The sequence below is a fragment of the Nerophis ophidion genome, linkage group LG09 (assembly GCF_033978795.1).
Source record: "Nerophis ophidion isolate RoL-2023_Sa linkage group LG09, RoL_Noph_v1.0, whole genome shotgun sequence".
NCBI classification, from domain to species: domain Eukaryota; kingdom Metazoa; phylum Chordata; class Actinopteri; order Syngnathiformes; family Syngnathidae; genus Nerophis; species Nerophis ophidion.
The window spans coordinates 61,704,236-61,726,348 of record NC_084619.1 but is presented as its reverse complement, the minus strand read 5'-3'; the positions used below and the strand labels follow the sequence as shown (position 1 = coordinate 61,726,348).

At 38.6% G+C, this 22,113-nt stretch overlaps 3 protein-coding genes across 6 annotated transcripts; 1 reads left to right on the top strand and 2 right to left on the bottom strand.

Moving 5' to 3' along the window:
• Nucleotides 1–3,683: 3,683 nt before the first annotated feature.
• LOC133559583 (barrier-to-autointegration factor B-like) lies at nucleotides 3,684–4,486 on the bottom strand. 3 transcript variants are annotated; one of them, XM_061911469.1, is made up of 3 exons: nucleotides 4,335–4,486; nucleotides 3,977–4,114; nucleotides 3,684–3,904 (listed from the first exon to the last, which is right to left on the bottom strand). In XM_061911469.1, the coding sequence occupies exons 2-3, from the start codon at nucleotides 4,100–4,102 to the stop codon at nucleotides 3,758–3,760; spliced, it is 273 nt and encodes a 90-aa protein (XP_061767453.1). In that variant the 5' UTR covers nucleotides 4,103–4,114; nucleotides 4,335–4,486; the 3' UTR covers nucleotides 3,684–3,757. The 3 variants fall into 3 exon arrangements, with proteins under 3 accessions (XP_061767453.1, XP_061767454.1, XP_061767456.1); XM_061911470.1 differs by having other exon boundaries at nucleotides 3,977–4,111; XM_061911472.1 differs by having other exon boundaries at nucleotides 3,977–4,138; nucleotides 4,335–4,409.
• A 2,109-nt stretch (nucleotides 4,487–6,595) lies between these two features.
• On the bottom strand, nucleotides 6,596–14,305 carry abhd12 (abhydrolase domain containing 12, lysophospholipase). The gene is made up of 13 exons (XM_061911462.1): nucleotides 13,973–14,305; nucleotides 13,472–13,593; nucleotides 13,302–13,407; nucleotides 9,967–10,086; nucleotides 9,848–9,878; nucleotides 9,717–9,762; nucleotides 9,501–9,630; nucleotides 9,372–9,409; nucleotides 7,363–7,442; nucleotides 7,209–7,291; nucleotides 7,022–7,100; nucleotides 6,827–6,954; nucleotides 6,596–6,757 (listed from the first exon to the last, which is right to left on the bottom strand). The coding sequence occupies exons 1-13, from the start codon at nucleotides 14,101–14,103 to the stop codon at nucleotides 6,721–6,723; spliced, it is 1,131 nt and encodes a 376-aa protein (XP_061767446.1). The 5' UTR covers nucleotides 14,104–14,305; the 3' UTR covers nucleotides 6,596–6,720.
• A 4,096-nt stretch (nucleotides 14,306–18,401) lies between these two features.
• gins1 (GINS complex subunit 1 (Psf1 homolog)) lies at nucleotides 18,402–22,091 on the top strand. 2 transcript variants are annotated; one of them, XM_061911460.1, is made up of 7 exons: nucleotides 18,402–18,596; nucleotides 21,136–21,200; nucleotides 21,271–21,369; nucleotides 21,439–21,529; nucleotides 21,602–21,718; nucleotides 21,801–21,875; nucleotides 21,947–22,091. In XM_061911460.1, the coding sequence occupies exons 1-7, from the start codon at nucleotides 18,522–18,524 to the stop codon at nucleotides 22,013–22,015; spliced, it is 591 nt and encodes a 196-aa protein (XP_061767444.1). In that variant the 5' UTR covers nucleotides 18,402–18,521; the 3' UTR covers nucleotides 22,016–22,091. The 2 variants fall into 2 exon arrangements, with proteins under 2 accessions (XP_061767444.1, XP_061767445.1); XM_061911461.1 differs by lacking the exon at nucleotides 21,136–21,200 and having other exon boundaries at nucleotides 18,437–18,596.
• The last annotated feature ends 22 nt before the right edge of the window (nucleotides 22,092–22,113 follow it).

The window sequence follows — 22,113 nt, the reverse complement described above, 5'->3', positions numbered from 1 at the left end:
GGTGAAGACTTACTTGTTGCTATGGTTACAGTAAATTTAAATCAGGGTTGTCCAAACTTTTTCCACTGAGAAATGTTCATATTTTTCAAAACCAACACGATCCTTAAGTTTGTTTTTTTATTTACCTTTAGTGCTCCCCTCACCCTCAGTCATAAAATAAGTTTTTTTACTAACTTAAAACTGTCAATATGTTTTTATTTAATGATTTATTACCTTTTTGTGAAAAAGAAACAATTTTTTTCTGACAGAAAATAATCAAAATAATAATTTGACCAAAAAATGTTCAAAGTGGAAAATGAAAAAGCCTAAATAAGTCAATAATTCATAATATTGATTTTATTTCATTATTATTTTTGGAGCAATGCGTTTTAAAAAAATTCCACTAAAATTCTTAGGGATCTTAAAGTTCCCCACTTATAAAATTGGTAAAAATAAATACATTCATTTTTTTACTTACAGTTCCTAAATTTCTTGATCAACTTCAGATCCATCCATTGATTTTAAGTGTATCTTCTTTTTTGGTTTTTGTTTGTGTGCCCCTTATTGTCATAGAAAACTTTGTTTTTCATGGTAAACCCCAAAAAAAAAATGCAATACTTTCCCTCTAAAATATTTCAATGTGGCCTTAAATAGGTTAATAAATTATAACATTGATTTTGATGCATTATTATGTTTCAACCACTGAGTTAAAAAAAAATCCCACTTAAAAGGGATATAAAAGGCCCCCTTTTATAAGTGTTAAAAATCAATGTTTTTTTTTTATTATTCAACGGTCAGTAATTCTTAAACAACCTCAGAAAAAAAATCTGGCTCTCCAAGTAGCACCATAATGACCAACATAACAATACAGCTGTATAGTAGGCCTAAGTTTTCATTAAAAACAATGCAGAGGTTTTATTTAACAAGTATATTTAATATTTTTGGCCAAAACATTACACACAGTTTGGACAGTATCACTGTGTTTGAATATAGGAAAATAAAACACTGTACTTTCATCAAGCGATTATTAGGCATACCACCAGATGGAGCCCTTGAACCACAGTTTGAGAATCCCTGATCTAGATCAATTTCAGATCTGTCAATGTAAAGTTTTGTACTTTTTATGCTGTATGCCCTTTTTGTTTAAGAAGATCGTTTTTTGTATGGCAGAAACGCGAAATATGCAATTATTTCCCCCCTAAAATGTGATTATGTAAGGAATTGAAGCCTTAAAGAAGTAAATAATCCACAACCATTTTGATTCCTTGTGTTTTAAACAAGGGCAGTTTTTTCACACAAGGATCCAAAAGGAGTTTAAAAATAAGCCTTACATTTTGTTTGTTTATGCGCTTTTTGTCACAGAAAACTAGTTCTTATTAGTGCTTTTCTCAACTTTGGTCCCGGGGACATAAAAATGTTAAAAAAAAACATATTTTTTCTTCAACGCTCAAATCTTTAAATCAACTTCAAATTGATCTGTCCGTATAAAGTTTTTTTTTTTTTATGATTTATGCACTTTATGTTAACAAATACATAGTTTTCTATGTCAAAAACACAAAATATGCAACAATTTTACATTTTAATTTTTAAGCTTGGTCAAATCGGTTGTGTGTGTGCGCTGAAAAGAACAAATACAAAGAATGATCAGAATAAAAATAGGCAATATACTATTTAATAATGTAACATAATATGTATAAAAGTATATCAAATAAAATATAGTCTACATTAAGTTATAAAACGAACATACAAACAAAAGGTACATGCACTGTTAAAACGATCCATTCAAAATTGGTGATTTAGACAGCACTTTAAAGGTAGTCTTTGGCGCCCTCTAGTGACAAAACAGTTAACTACCGGGTGCGGCGCCATAGAAGAGAATTAATTTTTAACCTCGAATTCTGTTTTGATGCAGAAAGATCGTTGCAATATGCGGCTAAAGCTACATTGAACATCTGCATTTTGGCTAAATTAAAAGTGCTATGTTGGCCGTAAAATGACATTTAATGTGAGGAACTGTGTTCATGAGCCCACACTACGCAGAGGACGTAGTAAACAGGAATTGACATCACGAACTCAATCGCCAAAAAAAAGCACAGAAAATCTTACGTCTTAAAACTTCCCCACATTTGTCGTACTCACATTGCTTAAAATCGTTGATCAATTTCAGATATATTGATATAAAGTTTTACTTTTTATATTGTATGCAATTTTTGTGAAAGAAATATGCAAAAATGTGCATTTGTAAGTAATTTAAAACTTAGTGTTAAAAATAAGTCATTTTATTTAGTTTATTTTTTAGTTCGTTTTATTCTTTTTTTTGTTACAGAAAACTTAGTTTTTTACGGCCAACACACAAAATATGCTATATTTTAAAAAATATTTCAAATTGGCTTTTAATAGATCAATAATTCACAACATTGATTTTGATTTATATATATATATTTTGGAGCAATTACAGTTAAAAGAAAAAAATCACACTAAAATTCTCAGGGATCCAAAAAGACCCCACTTATAGAAGTATTATGTTTTAGGTGATTAATATATATATATATATATATATATATATATATATATATACATAAAATGTATATACATCCATCCATTTCCTACCGCTTGTCCTATTTTATATATATATAAAATCAGTGTGTGAATGTGGAAATAGTGTCAAAGCACTTTGAGTTCCTTAAAAAAGGTAGAAAAGCGCTATACAAGTACAACCCATTTACTATTTATATAGATATATAAAATGTATATACATATATATCCATCCATCTATTTTCTAGTGCTTGTCCTATTTTATACACACACATATATATATATATATATATATATATATATATATACTCATATATATATATATATATATATATACATATACACACACACAAACATATATATATATACATACACATACATATGTATATATACACACACACAATTATCCATCCATCCATTTTCTACCGCTTATTCCCTTTCGGGGTCGCGGGGGGCGCTGGCGCCTATCTCAGCTACAATCGGGCGGAAGGCGGGGTACACTCTGGACAAGTCGCCACCTCATCGCAGGGCCACACACAATTATATGTATATATATATATATATATAACAAAATAGATTTTGATTGTCTTTTTTTATTTTAAACAATGACAGTTATAAAGGGGGCAGCATGTGCCTCACAATACAAAGGCCCTGAGCAGTCCTGGGTTCAATCCCGGGCTCGGGACCTTTCTGTGTGGAGTTTGCATGTTTTCTCCCCGTGAATGCGTGGGTTCCCTCCGTGTACTCCGGCTTCCTCCCACCTCCAAAGACATGCACCTGGGGATAGGTTGATTGGCAACACTAAATTGGCCCAAGTGTGTGAACGTGTGTGTGAATGTTGTCTATCTGTGTTGGCCCTGCGATGAGGTCGCGACTTGTCCAGGGTGTACCCTGCCTTCCGCCCGAATGCAGCTGAGATAGGCGCCAGTGACCCCAAAGGGATAAGCAGTAGAAAATGGATAGAGGGATGGACAGTTATAAATAAAAAAACAGCTTTGTGTTGTCAGTCAAAATTGCAGCTTTTATCGATTCATTTCACCTGTCACCTTTTTTTTTTTACAACGGTATTTTTTAGGATGTTTTTCCGGCCGTTAAAAAACACTTTGGACACATCTGATTTAAACCATGCTGGAGGAAGTGTGCAGGGCTGCGCCCATATATGGTCAATATGCAAATGACCCAACACTTTATTGTAAACAAACACAAAGTAGTGTAAACGAAGATATATCACAATGGCGTGGTCTCAGAGGAAGGCGTCACACCACTCCTTCAAACACTGGGTGCAGGCGGTCGCCTGGCGGCCGTTTGCGCCGCTGATATCCTTCAGCCATTCCGCGAACAATTCCGTGTCCTTCTTCAGCAGAAGGAATTGTCCCAGCAGCACATTCGCCTGAACGCAACAGACGTCAGGAAAACGCGCACACAGTCTTTGAGACGTTCAGGGGTCATGGGCCAGAATTACCTTATCGTAGCCTTGTTTGCTCAGATTGACGCCCAACGTAGAACCGATACCGGAGAGCGCGGTGACGGCCTTTTCGCCCATCGGTTCCCCGACGAAGTCTCGATGTTTCTGTGACGTGGACGACATTTTGTGTTCCTGCTACACAATGATGCGTTCACGGAGCTTTAAAATCATTTGCCAGGTTAGGGAGAAAAAAAAAAAAATTCGACGTCTACTTTAAAGTACAAGTTGTAATGTAGCTCGCTTAAACTCGATTAAAGTTAAAAATCGTGATGGTTCGAGTTTATGACGAGTTTACTTGAGGTGTTCTCAAAGTGTCAGCAAGTGGCGTCAGCAGAAAGTAACTTTATTCACTCACCTGAAGAAGAGGTACGCCGCGATAATCACCGAGTCACACACCGGAAGAGGTTTCATCCGAAACGCCGGAAGAGAAAGCCTGGTTGGTTGTTGACGTGGTCACGTGATCACACGCGCGCATCGATCAATTAAAATGTTCAGTAAATTTTATTAAAATGTCAACGTCTACTTATATTATCTTCGTCTCTTATATTTGGCACATTTCTTTTAATATCAATCATAATATCGTGTGCCAATGCGATGTTATTCATATTAGGATTTATTTCACTGAACTTTGAAGTTTCACGTCAATGACGCAATGACTACCAGACGACGCTAGGTGGCAGTGCAGTACCAGCTACAACAGGGGTGCCCACACTTTTTCTGCAGGCGAGCTACTTTTCAATTGACCAAACCGAGGGGGTTTACCTCATTCATACAGTGGGGCAAAACGTATTTAGTCAGCCACCGATTGTGCAAGTTCTCCCACTTAAAATGATGAAAGAAGTCTGTCATTTTCATCATAGGTACACTTCAACTGTGAGAGACAGAATGTGAAAAAGAAATCCAGGAATTAACGTTGTAAGAATTTTAAAGAATTTATTTGTAAATTATGGTTGAAAATAAGTATTTGGTCAACCATTCAAAACTCTCACTGATGGAAGGTTTTGGCTCAAAATCTCACGATACATGGCCCCATTCATTCTTTCCTTAACACGGATAATCGTCCTGTCCCCTTAGCAGAAAAACAGCCCCAAAGCATGATGTTTCCACCCCCATGCTTCACAGTAGGTGTGGTGTTCCTGGGATGCAACTCAGTATTTTTCTTCCTCCAAACACGACGAGTTGAGTTTATACCAAAAATGGATACACGGATGATACAGCAGAGGATTGGGAGAATGTCATGTGGTCAGATGAAACGAAAAAAGAACTTTTTGGTATAAACTCAACTCGCCGTGTTTGGAGGAAGATGAATACCGAGTTGCATCCCAAGAACACCAAACCTACTGTGATGCATGGGGGTGGAAACATCATGCTTTGGGGCTGTTTTTCTGCTAAGGGGACAGGACGATTAATCCGTGTTAAGGAAAGAATGAATGGGGCCATTTATCGTAAGATTTTGAGCCAAAACCTTCCATCAGTGAGAGCTTTGAATGGTTGACCAAATACTTATTTTCCACCATAATTTACAAATAAATTATTTAAAATTCCTACAATGTGAATTCCTGGATTTTTTTTTCACATTCTGTCTCTCACAGTTGGAAGTGTACCTATGATGAAAATTACAGACCTCTGTCATCATTTTAAGTGAGAGAACTTGCACAATCGGTGGCTGACTAAATACTTTTTTGCCCCACTGTATGTATCATTTATATTAATTTATTTATGAAAGATACTTTTTTGTTAACAAGTTAAATGTATTTAATGATAATCCAAGCATGTGTAACACACATAGATGTCTTTCTTTCATGAGGACAAGAATATAAGTTGGTGTATTACCTGATTCTGATGACTTGCATTGATTGGAATCAGACAGTAGTGATGATAACACCCACATTTTCTAATGGAGGAGAAAAAAAGTCCTCCTTTCTGTACAATACCACATGAAAGTGGTTGGTTTTTGGCATCTTATTTGTCCAGCTTCCATACACTTTAAAAAAAACATTGGTGGCAAATTCCATAGCTTGCTTGATTGACATTTACAGCACCCGAGGGTCTTGTGAGATGACACTGGCTGCTGCGAGATCATTATTTTGAAAAAATGACCGAGAGGAAGGCGAGAAAGACTTTTTATTTCAACAGACTCAAGCGCCGTACCTTCCGTCAAAACTCTAAAGGCCGATTGCACATGTCCTATCTTCACAATAAAAGCCTTGCTTCATGCTAACAAGTCTCGGAAAGCAGCATGAAGCAGGGCCTTTATTGTGAAGATAGGAAACGTGCAGTCGGCCTTTAGAGTTTTGACGGAAGGTACAGCGAGTGATGCTGTTGAAATAAAAAGTGTTTCTTGCCTTCCTCTGTCATTTTTTTCTTAATAATGATCTCGGAGCAGCCAGCGTCATCTCACAAGACCCTCGGGTGCCGTGAATGTCAATCAAGTGACGTCTTGGTGAAGATTGATGATCGCTAATTTTTAGGTCTATATTTTTTAAAAGCCTGGCTGGTGATTGACTGACATATCCGCCGCGGTTGACCGGTAGCTCGCGATCGGCGTATTGGGCACCCCTGAGCTACAAAGTCTAAAGCTTGTTTTTTTTTTTTTCCAAGTTGGGAGTCCCAAGAGGAAGTTAAAACAAATGTTATTTATTTTCAAGTTGTCTAAAAGAAGCAAACACTAACAGAAGAAAAGAAAAACAAAGATCCTAAAAAGTGATTGTTAGGCGCCAACGTCGCGTGCGGGCAGAGGCTCACTGTGCGGTGGGATGAGCTGTGCCCAGGAAGTCGCTGAAAGACAGAAGAAAAAGTCCATCAGGGAGTGAGTGTGGGCGTGGTCCAAAAGGGGGCGGGGCCAACCTGAGGATGTGGGGCAGCTGCGGGCTTTTGTAGATGAACTTGTGCTTGTAGGCCAGCGCCGAGGGGAAGGGGACAAATTGCACCTTGTGACCGCTCAGGCTCTTGGAGCGGGCGGCCATGTTGTACAGCTGCACGGCGACAACATCAACATGTGACCTGCTCTCAGCCAATCCCCTTGCCAGCCCCGCCTCCTACCTTCTTGCCCAGGTGGAAAGGAACCACGGCGTCGTCCTCGGTGTGGAGGATCAACACGGGACAGGAGATGTGATCCACGCTGCGCACACGCACACACAAACACACGCGTAGATGCACTTCCTGTCTCTTCCACTAGAGGCCGCTGCGCCGACTGAGCCTACGTAGCAGGAGGTCAAAGGTCACTCACTTGTCGTCGCTGGCAAAGCGGATGTTGCTGGCGCTGATGGCATCCAGGAAGAACCAATCGAAGCCGGGCAGATGTCTGTACACCTGTGAGAAGAACAACAAGAGGCGGTCATGTGACTTCCTGCCGTCGGCGTGGGTGAGGAGGGGGGCGTTACCATGGAGAAGGGGTGACTGCGGGCCTCCTCTCGGATGTTCGTGAACGGACTCTCCAGGATCAAAGCGTCAGGAGGACTTCCTGGAAGAAGATGGTGCTCTTAAGCGTGTGTGTGCGTGTTAGAGATGTGCGGATCGATACTGAAATATCGACACCGCCGATACCGGATCTTAATGCGCCCGATATCAATGACTTCAGTTCAGAGGAAGTCCAAACCTTTCCCACCAAACGTCAAGTATGAGAGGCCATTGTGATATCTTTTTATTTCTTAAAAATGCTAAAAACAGGTTTTATATATTTAAAAAAAAAAAACTTTGTATTATAACTGACTAAGCATATTATGATTACGTATTAGTTAGAAATAGGGATGCCGCCGAGGAGCTTTTCAACTACTATGTTCTCTTCTACATGGTAGTGTGCGGGGGGGGGGGGGGGCAGTACATCTAAGAAGGACAGCTCCAGACTTGAGAGACTGATCAGGCGGGCCGGTTCTACAATGGGAATGAAACTGGACTCACTGGTGACGGTGGCAGAGAAGAGGACTGTGGACAAACTAGTGAGCATCCTGGATGATGCCTGTCACCCTCTGCATAGTGTTATCAGTAGCCAGAGGAGCCTGTTCAGTGCTAGACTGCTTCATCCAAAGTGCAGGACTAATAGACTCAAAAACTCCTTTGTCCCACACGCCATTAGACTGTTCAACTCCTCCCTTGGGTTGGGGGTACTAGGATGACAGGGGATACAAAACAATAACAGTGCAATACGTTTTCATAACATGGTCACTACTGCCTACTTTGTCTCTTTATATTCTAATTTTACTGTTATAATTGTATTACCATTGTCGCTTTTTACTTTTTATTCTTATTGTAATATTTCTCTATTTTGTTTCCATTTAAACCCTCATTATTTACTTGTTACTTTTTCTTTTAAATTGATCTCAACTCTGTACACTGCTGCTGGAATTTTAATTTTCTTGAAGGAACTCTCCTGAAGGAATCAATTAAGTACTATCTATCTATCTATCTACCTCAGCAACCTCAGCCCCAGAAATAGGAGAGTCCACCACAGATTCCCCAGGCACCGCTTCCTCATAGGAAGACGTGTTGGTGGGATTTAGGAGGTCTTTGAAGTATTCCCTCCACCGATCCACAACATCCGCAGCCGAAGTCAGCAGAACACCATCCGCACCATACACGGTGTTGATAGTGCACTGCTTCCCCTTCCTGAGCCGGCGTATGGTGGTCAAGAATCGCTTCGAAGCCGTCTGGAAGTCGTTTTCCATGGCTTTCCCGAACTCTTCCCATGTCCGAGTTTTTGCCTCCGCGACCGCTGAAGCTGCACACCGCTTGGCCCGTCGGTACCTGTCCACTGCCTCCGGAGTCCTATGAGCCAAAAGGACCCGATAGGACTCCTTCTTCAGCTTGACGGCATCCCTCACTGCTGGTGTCCACCAACGGGTTCTGGGATTACCGGATTACTTACTAATTCATAAATTAATATTATTTTATTTATTATTGTAATTTATTTTTAATTAACTAAACTTTGTATTTTAAGTATATTTTATTTTGAAAGCTTGTAATATTTTGGATCCTTTTTCATACATTTTAGATAGAAATATAAATTTAAAAATGTTAAAAAACAGATATACATATTCAAAGACACAATTTTGTGTTAAAGGTGATGAAGTATATTATTAATTATTAGTTTAAAAAGTTGACCTGTTTCTCATTACATTCCCAATTTTGCTCTTTTTCTTATATTTTTATTGTTTTTTTTTACATAGACATGTTATTTAAAAACACAACTGTTTAAAATGTATTCCCAATTTTGCTCTTTTTCTTATATTTGTATTGTTTTTTTTTTACATAGACATGTTATTTAAAAACACAACTGTTTAAAATGTAGCTAACATGCTAGCTATATTTGCACAAAGTATCGATATCGCCGATACCAGCCTGAAATTTACTCGGTATCAAATCGGAATGAAATATCAGTGGTATCGCATTTTACCTCTGTCACACAGCTGTCTAACCAGGTTGGTGGCAACCCTAAAAGAAAACAACAAAAAAAGACGTCACATGTAAACAAGGGGGAGGGCGGAGCTACAGAGAGCGTGTTGCGTTCAAGTGCGCTGGTTACCCCGTCCCCAGCGAGTGACCCCAGATGTACAGTGGCCTTTTGCCCCGCCTCTCTTTCAGCCAATCGTACATGAAGAGAGCATCTGATGTCATCCCCGACTCTGATGGGGACCCGTCGGAATCCCCCCAGCCTGCTCACACACACATACACACACACACAAAAAACACGCACACTTCAGTAAGAAGGTCTAAACGCGGTGGTAAGTGTGTCTCTCACCCCGGTAATCAAATGTCACCACGTGGTATCCTAACGAACTGAGGACCTGAAAGAAGACAGGCGACGTCATTCAGGTAAGCTGCCCTCTGCTGGTCGACACTATTGTGCGGAGGCGAAAGGTCAGGTGTTACCTTGTACAGTTCAACTCTGTGGTCGCCGCCTCTACACACACATGGAAAGAAGTCAAACAGGAGCACAACTGAAAACAGGATGGCCGACATTTGGTGGCACGTGTGTAAGAGCGGGTCACCTGGTCCCTGCGTTTCCATGGAGATAGAGGATGGCTGGGTGGGCGGAGCTTAGCGTGGAGTCAAACCATTCTCCCAGTTTGTCCTCAGCTTCTCGCCACATCTCAGCGGGAACAGTGTGCCTGACACACAAATCACATACTTGACAACTATTTTAGAATAAATACATTTTGAACTAAAATAGTACATAAATATGAGAAAATATGTATGTATTTTTTTTAACTCATTACTTACTTAATACACATTTTATGGATTTGTAATGTTTACATAAATGAAATTATTAAATTTTTCATTGACTGCCAATGTACAGACATACTTTAGTATGTAGTGTCATATTCAATGCTTAGATGTATTATTTAGTATCATATTTAATGTTTACATGTGTTATTTAGTATTATATTTAATGTTTACATGTATTATTTAGTATCTTATCTGATTTTGGATCTATTTAGTATCATATTTAAAGCTTGGATGTATTATTTAGTATATTTAATGTTTACATGTATTATTTAGTATCTTATCTAATTTTGGATCTATTTAGTATCATATTTAATGTTTAGATGTATTACATTTAATGTTTGCATGTATTATTTAGTATAATTTATATTTAGATGTATTTAATATAATTTAATATTTGGATGTATGAGTTGGTATCATATTTAATGTGTAGATGTACTGTATTATTTAGTATCATATTTAATATTTAGATGTATTTAGTATCATTTAATGTTTGGATGTATTATTTAGAATCATATTTAATGTTTGGATGTATTATTTTGTATCATATGTAATGTTTCAATGTATTATTTAGTAACATTTAATGTTTAGATGTATTATTTAGTATCATATTTAATGTTTTGATGTATTATTTAGAATCATATTTAATGTTCAGCTGTATTATTTAGTATCATATTTAATATTTGGATGTATTATTTTGTATGATATTTCATGCTTAGATGTATTATTTAGTATCATATTTAATATTTGGATGTATTATTTTGTATGATATTTCATGCTTAGATGTAATATTTAGTATCATATTTAATATTTGGATGTATTATTTAGTATCATATAATGTTTACATGTATTTAGTACCATATACATTGTTTGGATGTAATATTTAGTATCATGTTTAATGTTTGGATGTATTTAGTATCATTTATTTTTTACATGCATTATTTCGTATCATGTTTATTTTTTAAATGCATTATTTTGTATCATATTTAATGTTTGGATGTAGTTAGTATCATATTTAATTTTTAGATGTATTATGTAGTATCCTATTTAATGTTTGGATGTATAATTTAGTACCATATTTAGTATCACATTTAATGTATTATTTAATATCAGATTTAATGTTTAAATGTATTATTTCGTATCATATTTAATGTTTGGGTGTATTATCATATTTAATGTTTAGAGGCATATTTCATGCTTACATGTATTTAGTATCATATTTAATATTTGGATGTATTATTTAGTATCATATAATGTTTATATGTATTTAGTACCATATATAATGTTTGGATGTATTATTTATTGTCATGTTTAATGTTTGGATGTATTTAGTATCATATTTATTTTTTACATGCATTATTTCGAATCATGTTTATTTTTTACATGCATTGTTTTGTATCATATTTAATGTTTGGCTGTAGTTAGTATTTTTTTTTTACATGCATTATTTTGTATCATATTTAATGTTTGGATGTAGTTAGTATCACGGATAAGCGGAAGAAGATGGATGGATGGATGTAGTTAGTATCATGTTAAATTTTTAGATATATATATATATTTTTATCTAGTATCATATTTAATGTTTGGATGTATAATTTAGTATCACATTCAATCTATTATTTAATATCATAGTTAATGTTTAAGTGTATTATTTCATATCATATTTAATATTCTGATGTATTATCATATTTAATGTTTAAGTGTATTATTTCGTATCATATTTAATTTTTTGATGTATCATCATATTTAATGTTCAGATGCATTATTTAGTATCATATTTAATGTTTAGATGCATTATTTAGTATCATATCTAATGTTTGAATGTATTATTTAGTATCATATTTAATGTTTGGATGTTTTATTTAGCGTCATATTTAATGTTTACATGTATTATTTAGTACCATATTTAAAGTGTGGATGTATTATTTAGTCCATCCATCCATCCATCTTCTTCCACTTATCCGAGGTCGGGTTGCGGGGGCAGCAGCCTAAGCAGGGAAGCCCAGACTTCCCTCTCCCCAGCCACTTCATCCAGCTCTTCCCGGAGCCGGAATGCAAAGCTCTCAATTTACCGGTCGATCTACGTTCCCATCCTCACCTATGGTCATGAGCTTTTGGTCATGACCGAAATGACAAGATCACGGGTGCAAACGACCGAAATGAGTTTCTTCCGCCGGGAGGCGGGGCTCTCCCTTAGAGATAGGGTGAGGAGCTCTGTCCTCCGGGAGGAGCACAAAGTAAAGCCGCTGCTCCTCTACATCGAGAGGAGCCAGATGAGGTGGTTCGGGCATCTGGTCAGGATGCCACCCGAACACCTCCCTAGGGATGTGTTTAGGGCAAGTCCAACCAGTAGGAGGCCACGGGGAAGACCCAGGACACGTTGGGAAGACTATGTCTCCCGGCTGGCCTGGGAACACCTCAGGATCCCCCGGGAGGAGCTGGACGAAGTGGCTGGGGAGAGGGAAGTCTGGGCTTCCCTGCTTAGGCTGCTGCCCCCGCGACCCGACCTCAGATAAGCGGAAGAAGATGGATGGATGGATTATTTTGTATCATATTTAATTTTTGGATGTAGTTAGTATCATGTTTAATTTTTAGATGTATTATGTAGTATCATATTTAATGTTTGGATGTATAATTTAGTATCATATTTAATGTTTGGATGTAGTTAGTATCATGTTTAATTTTTAGATGTATTATGTAGTATCATATTTAATGTTTGGATGTATAATTTAGTATCATATTAAGTATCACATTCAATGTATTGTTTAATATCATATTTAATGTTTAAATGTATTATTTCGTATCGTATTTAATGTTTGAATGTATTATCATATTTAATGTTTAGATGCATTATTTAGTACCATATTTAATGTTTACATGTATTATTTAGTGCCATATTTAATGTTTACATGTATTATTTAGTACCATATTTAATGTTTACATGTATTATTTAGAATACTAAATGTCCCGATGTAATTTATTCATATATATATGTATATATATATATATATATATATATATATATGAATATATAAATAAAATGTGTGTGTGTGTGTATGTACCAAATGCGTTGTAATAAATGTGAGACATGAGGACTAACCACACTCCAATCTTGAGTCCTTCTTCAGGCTCCAAGTAGAAGTTGTGCGTGTGATTGAGTCCCACGTCCGCAGGTCGATTGAGGTCGATGAAGAAGGGAATCTTAACTGAGGGGTTCAAAGGTCACGTATTGATCACCACAACAAGACTGGCGGCGGTCATATGACTCACCAAAGTTGAGGAAGATGAGTTTGGCCTGGATGGAGGGACACAGCTTGACGATGAAGGGGATGCAGACGTAGACCACCAGCAGCCACGATGCCACCCTCCTCATCTTCGACATTAGGCCCAACCTGACGATGCAGAGACGAGAACATGACGGAACATTCCGGAACCCAGGAGGAGGGGGGGTCAAAGGTGAAGCGGCGACGGCCATCACGTGAGGAAGGCCACTTGGAGGTCAGAGGCGACGCAGGAAGTTTGGTTTGTAATCGGGGGCTCAGTGACCAGAATAGAAGAGATTAGACTAGCAGAGGACTTGGTGGAACAGGAAGTGACGTCAGAACACAACAGTTCGGCTGCAGCAAGCCAACCAGCACAAACCAGTCCAACCAGAAAGTTGGCACTGGTCCAGCCAGGTCCACTTGCCGCTCGTACGAACACGTTCAGCTTATTGCGGCTTTATGAACAAAAGAGTAGAACAGCTGACGTGATGGAAAGGAAATGTCTGACCTCCTGAAAGGCTTCATGCCGAGCTGCTGAACAGGGCCCAACCCACCGGGCTGCCTCACATCCGCCTCGGCGTACTCTGCGGGCTCCTGGCGCTCCTCTTCCACGGTCGACGACGTGTCCCGTTTCCGCATTGCTAAAGGGCCGCTGTGAAACGCCTTGAAGCGGAAAGCAGCCGGTGGGCGGGCGCTGAGGACTTGTCGACGCCGGCTGACGGAGAGTCATTAACGCCGGGGAGCGTGCGGCCGAGTCCCCGCTGAGGACCGCAGCCAATGTCTGAGTAGCAGCCAATCAGAGTCCGGATTTGCCGCCACGTGACCACGCCGTGCTGCATCCACAGACCCGAGGGCGCGTAGGAAGAACTGCAACACTTTTTATCGGGTTAACGACGCCTTCAGGAGCGCCTCGTTAAATTAAATGTCAATCACTTGAAACCAACCAAACACGTTTTTTTTAACCAGCTGAATAATTACCAAAAGACCACCCCCACCCTAAGGCGTAATTATTGCATAAAATGTCATGATTATGGGATAAGAAAGTCATAAACATGAGATAAAATCATGACTGTGTGATAAGAAAGTCAATATTATGAGATAAGAAAGTCATAAACGCGAGATAAAAAGTCATAAACACGAGATAAATAGTCATGATTATGTGATTAAGTCAAAATTCTGAGATAAAAAGTCATAATTACGAAATAAAAACTTTTAATAATGAGAAGAAAAAAATATTATGGTTGTGTGATAAAAATAGTCCATATTATGTGAGAAGAAAATCATAAACACGAGATAAAAAGTCATGATTATGTGACAAAGTCGAAATTATGAGATAAAAGCCATAATTACAAAATAAAAAATCTTAATTATGAGATAAGTCTTATAAGGTAATAGTCATAATTATGACAGTTAGACTTTTAGTCTTCCCACACTGGGAAAATTATATGGTTGCGGTGCAGGTTTTTACACATACAGTAACAAAGGTCAAACGTAATGGAAAAACTCCAAAATTTGTAATAAACAGAGTGCAACTGGGATAAGCTCCAGCACCTCCTGCAACCCTAGAGAGACTATATATATATATATATATATATATATATATATATATATATATATATATATATGTGTGTGTCTTGATTGGATTATCCAGAGAATAGTGCTCGATACCGTGGTAGAGCGCAATATGTAGGTGTGGGAAAAATCACAAGACTACTTCGACGAAGTAGTCTTGTGATTTTTCCCACACCTACATATATATATATATAGTGTTTGTGTGTGTGTATATGTATAAATGCTTACTGTTTTTGGCCTACAAATGCCTAACAAAAACCAAGATGAATGACTTCCTGTTCGTTTTCTTATATGGGTTATTGAGACATTTCTTTGACTTCTGTCATTACAGATGTCTCCAGCAATTTTTGTGACGATACGTGAAACCAATGGCGTGGGCTAATTTTTTCAAATTGAGTCAATTTAGTGTTTGGGGCACCAACAATATCAAATTGTTCACCAAGCATGCTTGCAAAACTTTAATAAAGAGTTTTTGTGTATGTTAAGTGCCTCAAAAATGTGATCACAGTGGGATAATAATAATAAACGCTGCAAAAGCCCTATTTATGAGATAGGAAAGTTGAAATACTTATATAAAAAGTTATCATTTCCAGTCGAAATTATGAGATAAATCATAATTATGGGATTAGAAAGTCCAAATTGGGAGATAATAAATTCATATTTATGAGATCAAACATTTTTTGTAATGATTTTGTCGTGTGCTAAAAAGTGTACCACTGTAGAGGAAAATATGCTGTATGTTGCTCATAAGAGGGATAATTTCTTCTTCTGTTAAATATCAGTACTGCGTTGTGTTGTGTTGAAGACTAGATTTTGCGTCTGGATTTGAAATTGCTGCGATGAGGTGGCGACTTGTCCAGGGTGTACCCCGCCTTCCGCCCGTTGTAGCTGAGATAGGCGCCAGCGCCCCCCGCGACCCCGAAAGGGAATAAGCGGTAGAAAATGGATGGATTTGAAATTGATCTCAAGCCACACTTTGACTTTCAAAAAGTTTGAAAATGTCACATCTTGTAATTATGAAATAAAGTTTTGAAAGCAAGATTATATGATGGTAAATATGCAATACAATGTTGAAAGCAAGATTATATGATTGCACAGGTTCCCAACGTGTTTGACTTTTGTTTAATAATTGAGTGATGGCACCAATAAAAATGAAATCCTTAAGATGACTTTGGAGTGGATTTATTTTGTGAGACGAAACATATGCGATTGCAATTTGCACAACAATGTCTTATGATGATGTAATCACTTAATGAATATGAGAATCTACATCTGAATTGTACATGAAAATAAACACGCAGGTATTTCCAAATATGCATTACAAATTATAATTGCTACAGTTTCCAAACACTTTTCAGTATAACTACTATAATGGGAAAAAAAAACAGAGCAAAGGATAACATTTTAAAAAAAAAACAGGAAAAGCAGCATTACATCCATCCATCCATTTTCTACCGCTTATTCCCTTTCGGGGTCGCGGGGGGCGCTGGCGCCTATCTCAGCTACAATCGGGCGGAAGGCGGGGTACACCCTGGACAAGTCGCCACCTCATCACAGGGCCAACACAGATAGACAGACAACATTCACACTCACATTCACACACTAGGGCCAATTTAGTGTTGCCAATCAACCTATCCCCAGGTGCATGTCTTTGGAAGTGGGAGGAAGCCGGCATTACAATTTCGATTAATTGAAACTTTTTATTCGTGGATTGCACAGAACAGTACATATTCCGTACAATTGAACACTAAATGGTAACACCCGATTAAGTTTTTCAACTTGTTAAAGTCAACATATATACAATTAATTATTTACATTTTTTACAATAAATCAAACAAATAATAAAACACACGACTTTAAATCAAATTAATGATTTATTTGTTTTTCTTTTTCATCAGTGACTTCTATTTTATCAGGTTCTAGTATAAGCTGTGCCACAGTTAAACATTACAGCACATGAGCTGGCACTTAAAAAAAATAACAAACACTCTTGTTTATGATGTGCGTACGATGCTTTGCAATGTTATCCATCCATCCATTTTCTACCGCTTGTCCCGTTCGGGGTCGCGGTGGGTCGCCAGAGCCCATCTCAGCTGCATTCGGGCGGAAGGCGGCGTACACCCTGGACAAGTCGCGACCTTATCACAGGGCCAACACAGATAGACGCACAACATTCACACACTCGGGAGCATTTAGTGTTGTCAATCAACCTATCCCCATGTGCATGTTTTTGGAGCTGGAAGGAAGCCGGAGTACCCGGAGGGAACCCATGCAGTCACGGGGAGAACATGCAAACTCCACACAGAAAGATCCCTAGCCTGGGATCGAACCCAGGACTACTCTGTATATACCGTATTTCCTTGAATTGCCGCAGGGCATATAGTATGCGCCTGCCTTGAATTACTGCCGGGTCAAACACGCTTCTCAAAATAATTAGCGCATGCTTAGTATTACCGCCTGGTCAAACTTGTGACGTCACGAGTAACACTTCCCCTGTCATCATTTTCAAAATAGAGGAGGCTGATTTCAATACCGTCAATTTGAAATCGTATAAAGGGAAGAAGATTAAGAGCTATTCAGTAGGATTTAAGGTCCAAGCTTACATCACACTCAAATTTTTATTGCATACCTTTGGTAAGTGTCGGAGTGAGAAGAGGTTTTAAAATAATAAGCGCATGCTTACTTTTACCGCATGCCTTTGGTAAGCGCAGGAATGAGAAGAGGTTTTAAATTAATAATAATAAAACACATTACTTTTTTATTTAAATTAATGAATTATTTGTTTTTCTTTTTCTTCAGTGACTTCTATTTTATCACGTTTTAGTGTACACTGCGCCACATTTAACATTTCCACACATGAGCTGGCTGCTAAAAAATGATGACACTCGTATTGTTTATGATGTGCCAGATGTTTTTCAATGTTATCTTATACTAATATTTAGTCTACCAGGCTCAGCTTCATTGCATATTGTTATACATTCATTTTTTCACTACGAATGTTTTTTTGTTTTTTTTAATTGTTTGGCGCAATTTTCTAGTTGCGTAGTCGTCGGTTGCCACGGCAACGACCCCTGGCTTCAAAAACAAACGTCCTCGTGCCAGCATTGTTAGCCCCGCTGCGACAAACTAAACAGTCAAAGCTTTTTAAAGAACGTTTGCCGAGTGTGAGAGTTAACCAGCGATCACAATTTTATCACCTTAAATTAAAAACATAGACTTCGTCTCGAATGTTGTGAACCACTGTTTTGATTGTTGGATGACTGCGTCTTTTTAAATGGAAGGAATCAAGTTTGACTTAAAGAAGTCGCCGTAGTGTCACATGAGCGCAGCAGAGGGAGCGTCCTATCAAATCAGGGCGCCTTAACGTCACGTGACCACAACACAGGAAGTCGTCTTTGGCGCCAAAAGCAAGTGTTTTTTTTGTACTGCTGAGTTGAGCAGTTCTCACTTTTTGGACCTTTTTTGTATTCCTTTGTTTGTTTGTGATGTTTTGTGAGAAAGCCGTCGAGTTGATTCGAGAACTTAAGCGGATGAATGACGGACAACTTCCTGCCTTTAATGTAAGTTATAAAGATTTTCACACACTTTCACGCGTGTATGTGTGCATAATTATGACGGAGGGTCAGATGGGACAATAAATGATTAATTATTACTGCGATGTGTCAAGTAATTATAATTGGAATTACTGTATTTCCTTGAATTGCCGCCTGGGCGCTAATTAATTTAAAACCTCTTCTCACTCCTGCGCTTACCAAAGGCATGCTGTAAAAGTAAGCATGCAGTAATTATTTTAAAACCTCTTCTCACTCTGGCACTTACCAAAGGCATGCAGTAAAAAAATGAGTGTGATGTAAGCTTGGACCTTAAGTCCTACTGAATAGCTCTTAATCTTCTTCCATTTATGCAATTTCAAATTACCGGTATTGAAATCAGCATCCTCCATTTTGAAAATGACGACAGGGGAAGTGTCACTCGTGACATCACAAATTTGATCCGGCGGTAATACTAAGCATGCGCAAATTATTTTGTGAAGTGAGTTTGACCCTGCAGTAATTCAAGGCAGGCGCATACTATATGCCCTGCGGCAATTCAAGGAAATACGGAAAATACTCCAATCTCTTAATTAATGTGTCATTGATGCCCATCCATCCATCCATTTTCTACCGCTTGTCCCTTTTGGGGTTGCTGGAGCCTATCTCGGCTGCATTCGGGCTGAAGGCGGGGTACACACTGGACAAGTCGCCTTGACCATTCAATTAATAATGTAATATCATTAACATAAGCATTTAATTATCGGTTTGATTGTTATACAATTTAATGATGTTTCCAAGTACTTCATGAAATAATTCAACACTTCATGATATTTTTTTAAAATCTGTAAACTCACTAAATAATAAAATACAATAAATCGTGAATAATGAAACATATGAGACAATGAATATTTAATTACTGCTGTCAAGCATTTATAATTGGAATTAAATATATCATTTTTTTATTTCATGCAAATTTAATGTAAATGTACAATTAATTATATAATTATTGGTTTAATTATTTCACAATTTTAGGATTTTTCCACGTATTTCATTAACTTGTGACAATATTTTATCTGTCAACTTACTAAATCATGTAATAGTTCAATAAGTTGTGAATAATGAAATGTGGGACAATACAAATTTAATTACTGCGGTGTCAAGGATTTATAATTGGAATTATATACACAAGTGTGTTATTTAAATAAATAAATAAATGGGTTGTACTTGTATAGCGCTTTTCTACCTTCAAGGTACTCAAAGCGCTTTGACACTACTTCCACATTTACCCATTCACACACACATTCACACACTGATGGAGGGAGCTGCCATGCAAGGCGCCAACAAGCACCCATCAGGAGCAAGGGTGAAGTGTCTTGCTCAGGACACAACGGACGTGACGAGGTTGGTACTAGGTGGGATTTGAACCAGGGACCCTCGGGTTGCGCACGGCCACTCTCACTCCCTGCCAATCCATCCATCCATCCATCTTCTTCCGCTTATCCGAGGTCGAGTCACAGGGGCAGCAGCCTAAGCAGGGAAGCCAAGACTTTCCTCTCCCCAGCCACTTAGTCCAGCTCTTCCCGGGGGATCCCGAGGCGTTCCCAGGCCAGCCGGGAGACATAGTCTTCACGTGTCCTGGGTCTTCTCCCGGTTGGATATGCCCTAAACACCTCCCTATGGAGGCGTTCGGGTGGCATCCCGACCAGATGCCCGAACCACCTCATCTGGCTCCTCTCGATGTTTAGGAGCAGCGGCTTTACTTTGAACTTCCCCCGGATGGCAGCGCTGCCAATACCAATAATGTAATGTAAATGTACAGTTATATAATCATTTATTATTGGTTTAATTATTTCACAATTGAATGATCTTTCCCTAGTGTGTGAATGTGAGAGTGAATGTTGTCTCTCTATCTGTGTTGGCCCTGCGATCAGGTGGCGACTTGTCCAGGGTGTACACCGCCTTCCGCCGATTGTAGCTGAGATAGGCCGGCGCCCCCCCCCCCGTCACCCCAAAGGGAATAAGCAGTAGAAAATAGATGGATGGATGATTTTTCCAAGTATTTCATGAACTTTTGTGACAAAATTTATCTGTGAACTCCCTAAATAATGAAATATATGGTAAATCTGTAATTACTGCTGTTTCAAGTAATTTTGATTGGAATTAGGAACATACATTTATTCAACGTTTCATTATTTTTTTGAATGTAAACGTTCCAATATTTATATAATCATTTAATTATTGGTTTGATTATTTCACGATTAAATTATTCTAAGTATTTCATGGTTTGACTCATCTGTAAACTTACTAAATCATGGATAAAATATATACTTAAATGAATAATTATTTAACTTACATGGAATACACAGGGTCATTTAACAATACATTTATGTATTTTTTTTTTTTTAAATAACTAGTAAATATTTAAAGATTTAATTTTGTTCCATTTGACCCTCTAATTTAGGAAATACATAAACAATGTTTTATATTACATTGTAGTATTGACTGTTCACAAGAAAACATTTGATGGTTGTGTTGAGAAGAAAAAAAAGGAAATTATCTTGTGCAGGATGATGGTGTGCGCCAGGTGCTGCAGGAGATTGAGTCCTTGTACGACCAAAACCAGAGCGACGTGTACGTCCCGCACACCTCGACACAGCGCCAACGATGGAATCTGTGATAGATCAGCTCTTTTGTCTTCCAGTAACGAGACCAAAAGCGACCAGCGAGCAGATTTGATCCCCTCCATCAGACTGCGTCACTGCTGCCTGCTGCGGAACCAACGCTGCCTCACCGCCTACCTGTAAGCCACACCCGTCGCGCGCTCATTTCTGTGCACGCCCTCGGGTCACCTGACGCCATTCCTCCTCAGGTACGACCGCCTGTTGAGGATCCGGGCTCTGCGCTGGGAATACGGCAGCGTGCTTCCCGCCAACGTGCGCTTCCACATGAACGCGGAGGAGGTGCGTGCGACATGGGATTGTCTCACGCGAATGTCCACCACCATTTCTCACATTCATGTGGGCTGTGTGCAGCTGCAGTGGTTCGCGTGCTACAAGAAGTCTCTGGCGTCGTTCATGCGCTCTCTTGGAGGCGGCGGCGGGCTGGACATCACTCAGGACATGAAGCCGCCCAAGAGTCTTTACATCGAGGTGAAGCGTGCACGTGGTTCTGCATGAGATGATGCTGCCAATATTCACCAGGATTGATCCGAACTACTTGGACTCCGTGCAGGTGAGATGCCTGAGGGATCACGGCGAGCTGGAGATCGATGACGGGACCGTAATCCTCCTCAAGAAGAACAGTCAGGTCAGCTCTTCTTCTACGCCACGCTTGGCTTCTCCATCACAAAAAGTCACGCCACCCTCTTCTGTCCGCAGCACTTCCTGCCACGGTGGAAATGCGAGCACCTGATTCGTCAAGGCGTCCTGGAGCACGTCATGTCCTGAAGACTCACGCTTTCTTTTTTTTTTTTTTTTTTAAAGATTGTTATGATTGATATGAATAAATGTTTGTGCACTCATAGCTTTCTTTTCCGTTACCATGA

What these genes read in the sequence shown, in the direction of transcription:
- LOC133559583 (XM_061911469.1), bottom strand. Translation starts at nt 4,102, where the DNA reads ATGTCGTCCACGTCACAGAAACATCGAGACTTCGTCGGGGAACCGATG. An exon ending in GCAAACAAGGCTACGATAAG is followed by an intron (nt 3,905 to 3,976) that starts GTAATTCTGGCC and finishes TGTTGCGTTCAG; the next exon opens with GCGAATGTGCTGCTGGGACA.
- abhd12 (XM_061911462.1), bottom strand. Translation starts at nt 14,103, where the DNA reads ATGCGGAAACGGGACACGTCGTCGACCGTGGAAGAGGAGCGCCAGGAG. An exon ending in GGACTCAAGATTGGAGTGTG is followed by an intron (nt 10,087 to 13,301) that starts GTTAGTCCTCAT and finishes TTTGTGTGTCAG; the next exon opens with GCACACTGTTCCCGCTGAGA. An exon ending in ACAGAGTTGAACTGTACAAG is followed by an intron (nt 9,763 to 9,847) that starts GTAACACCTGAC and finishes GTCTTCTTTCAG; the next exon opens with GTCCTCAGTTCGTTAGGATA.
- gins1 (XM_061911460.1), top strand. Translation starts at nt 18,522, where the DNA reads ATGTTTTGTGAGAAAGCCGTCGAGTTGATTCGAGAACTTAAGCGGATG. An exon ending in CGCTGCCTCACCGCCTACCT is followed by an intron (nt 21,370 to 21,438) that starts GTAAGCCACACC and finishes ATTCCTCCTCAG; the next exon opens with GTACGACCGCCTGTTGAGGA. An exon ending in TCCACATGAACGCGGAGGAG is followed by an intron (nt 21,530 to 21,601) that starts GTGCGTGCGACA and finishes GGCTGTGTGCAG; the next exon opens with CTGCAGTGGTTCGCGTGCTA.